Below are 3,254 nucleotides of genomic sequence, written 5' to 3'. Positions count from 1 at the left end.
CTCTCCCCCCCCCCCCCATCTTCCCCTCTCTCTCATCTCTCTCTCTATCTCTCTCCACTCTCCCTCTCTATCTCTCTCCCTCTTTCCCCTCTCTCTCCTCTCTCTATCACTCTCCCTCTTTCCCCTCTCTCTCCTCTCTCTATCTCTCTCTCCACTCTCCCTCTCTATCTCTCTCCCTCTTTCCCCTCTCTCTCCTCTCTCTATCTCTCTCTCTCTCCACTCTCCCTCTCTATCTCTCTCCCTCTTTCCCCTCTCCATCTATCTCTCCCCTCTTTCCCTCCTCTCTTCATCTCCTCTCTCTCTCATCTCTCTTCACTCTCCCTCATCTATCTCTCTCCCTCTCATCCCCTCTCTGCGCGATATCCTCTCTCGTATCTCTCTCTCCACTTCCCTCTCTATCTTTCCCCCTTTCCCCTCGCCTCTCTCTCTCTCTCCTCTCTCTATCTCTCTCCACTCTCCCTCTCTATCTCTCTCACTCTTTCCCCTCTTTCTCCTCTCTCTATCTCTTTCTCCACTCTCCCTCGCTATCTCTCCATATCTCACTCCTCTCTCTTTATCTCTATCTCTCTCTCTCATTAGGCAGTCATTATTGTATACTGTCACTACTGTGTACGTTGTAAATTGCACGTCAGTGAAAAGCCGCAGAGAAGGAAACTTATAGAAGCAGCTTGAATAGAAGCTACCAAACAAGCGCACGCCTTCTCTGAACACGCGATATAATTAGAAGAGGCGCGGACAGTTAAGAAGAGCGCCTGCAAGAGTCGAGCGATGCGATGCTGGTGAAGCTAGTGATCAATAATGCGGGCGGTATGCCTCAATTGACTGGGAAGGAAGGTGCGCGATAGGCAATGCGCGAAATTAAAAAAGGAAATCCGCCGGGGACCGGAACAGGAGACCGGAACATCCGCCCGCGAAGTTGTCCCACTGTACGTTGTCGTCAGACTGTCCGTCGTCAGTCGTCGTCGTCGTCGTTCTCGTCGTCTCGTCGTCGTCGTGTCGTCGTCTCGCTCGTAGTCAATTGTCGCTGTCGTTGTCGTTGTCGTTATCGTTATCAGTTGTCGTCGTGCGTTGTCGTTTAGATAGAGAGAGAAGAGAGAGGGGAAAGAGGGAGAGAGATAGAGAGGGAGAGTGGAGAGAGATAGAGAGAGGAGAGAGAGGGGAAAGTGGGAGAGAGATAGAGAGGGAGAGTGGAGAGAGATAGAGAGAGAAGAGAGAGGGGAAAGTGGGAGAGAGATAGAGAGGGAGAGTGGAGAGAGATAGAGAGAGGAGAGAGAAGAGAAAGAGTGGAGAGAGATAGAGAGAGGAGAGAGAGAGGGGAAAGAGTGAGAGAGATAGAGAGGGAGAGTGGAGAGAGATAGAGAGAGGAGAGAGAGAGGGAGGAAGAGTGAGAGAGATAGAGAGAGGGGAAAGAGGGAGAGAGATAGAGAGGGAGAGTGGAGAGAGATAGAGAGAGGAGAGAGAGGGGAAAGAGTGAGAGAGATAGAGAGAGGAGAGGAGAGAGATAGAGAGAGGAGAGAGAGAGAGAGAGAGAGGAGGAGGAAGCATCGTCGCACGGTGGGCAAGCTTTCATTTCCCAGCCAACGTTTCACTAATAACGTGATGGTAAATAAACACGAAATGTATTTACTACGAAAGTCTTAATGTTTCCCTACTTTCTTTCGCTTATTATTACTGATAACATTTTAAAAATGCCGTTCAAATGCTCCTCTGCAACACAAAATGTTTATCTATTATATTTTGCCTATTATTGGTAACGGTGTCCCGTAAATGTAGTTCAGATGCTTCTCTGCAACGCACAATTTCACCGCGAGCACGCCACTGTGTGCACAGTGGCGTGTGTGCGGTGAAATTGTGTGTTGCAGAGAAGCATTTTAACGGCATTTACGTGGAATTATTAGTCGATAGAGTATACATAAACATTGAGACTTTGGTAGTATATACATTTCGTGTTTATTTATCATCATTTTATTATCGAATCGTTCCACGTGCTTCCGCATTCTGTCTTTGGTGCATTCGCCTGCTACATGGGTCTATTCACCCGGGAATCCACTCATCATCTATATTCCCTAGTGGGATTCCACGCAGTATATCCGATTAGCTCGTATATGAAAGGTGTTTCGTATTTTGCGATAAAACATCAAATTTCTCCACGCTTTGTCTCTACAAGACGTGACGGATGTGCGAGAAAGTAGAGTTAATCCAAAAATATTCTCTGATGACTTCGATGGGTCGAGGTAAGGCTAACACATTCTCCCCTGAGGGGGTCCATAATGTACATGGTCCGAAATACGCTGCCGGTTCTCGGGTTGAGAATATTCACCATAGACTACTCGCGCTTGGAACGAGATGCAGCGTCGGTCGATGAGATTGGAATTCGTGAATGGTTAGCAGTAACTCGGTTACTAGTTTACTCGTCGCTTAAGTGATTTAATTACCGTTTGAAAGACACGAGCTCGCTGCAGTGCGCGGGAGAAACGTATGACGAGGGAGTGCGCAGAATGAACGCTAGCGTCATAATGATATAAGATGATTAGCAGAGTACAGTTTAGATATGATATTGACAAATTTATATACATATATATATCAAGAGCATATAAAGAAGTATACAAGAGCATAATCTCCTTCTTTATATGCTCTTGATATATATATATATATATATATATGCGTGCGTGCGGGCGGGCGTGCGTGCGTGTGTGATTGCGTGCGTGCGTGAGTGAGTGAGTGAGTGCGTGCGCGCGCGTGTGTGTTGAAACAGCACAGTCTGGCGCCCGACTAACATGGACGTGCGTGGGTCTATCATAGCAGTGCAAATATCAACAATAAATTCTAGCCGCTTAACAAACGCTCGTTCATAAGAAAACACGGCAGTAATGAAAACGAATTTGCTTCACGTTAAGCAATCAATACACCGCGGGGGATGAATTAAGTATTCCAGCATTGGCACCAAAAATCGAGCAGCAAAAGCTCGCAACCGGCTTGTGTAAATGTAATGGCTGCCAGTCTTTCTGCTGCCGCTGCTGCTACTACTGCTGCTGCCGCTGCTGCTGCTACTACTGCTGCTGCTGCTACTGCTGCTGCTGCTGCTGCTACTGCTGCTGCTGCTGCTGCTGCTGCTGCTGCTACTACTACTACTACTTCTCCTGCTGCTGCTACTGCTGCTACTGCTGCTGCTGCTGCTGCTGCTGCTGCTGCTGCTGCTGCTGCTACTGCTGCTGCTGCTGCTGCTGCTGCTGCTGCTACTACTACTACTACTT

The 3,254-nt window shown here is 47.9% G+C and overlaps 1 protein-coding gene across 1 annotated transcript in view; it reads left to right on the top strand.

Moving 5' to 3' along the window:
• LOC106820743 (lipoma HMGIC fusion partner-like 2 protein) overlaps window positions 1–2,238 on the top strand; it is a 27,836-nt gene extending 25,598 nt beyond the window's left edge. Inside the window, exon 4 of the mRNA XM_014825287.1 lies at window positions 2,168–2,238. Within this exon, the coding sequence (XP_014680773.1) occupies window positions 2,168–2,238 (71 nt within the window). The remainder of the gene's footprint in view (window positions 1–2,167) is intronic.
• Window positions 2,239–3,254: the final 1,016 nt, after the last annotated feature.

This window comes from Priapulus caudatus, unplaced genomic scaffold, assembly GCF_000485595.1.
Source record: "Priapulus caudatus unplaced genomic scaffold, Priapulus_caudatus-5.0.1 Scaffold45, whole genome shotgun sequence".
Classification (NCBI taxonomy): Eukaryota; Metazoa; Priapulida; class Priapulimorpha; order Priapulimorphida; family Priapulidae; genus Priapulus; species Priapulus caudatus.
This window is presented reverse-complemented; position numbering and strand designations above follow the sequence as displayed.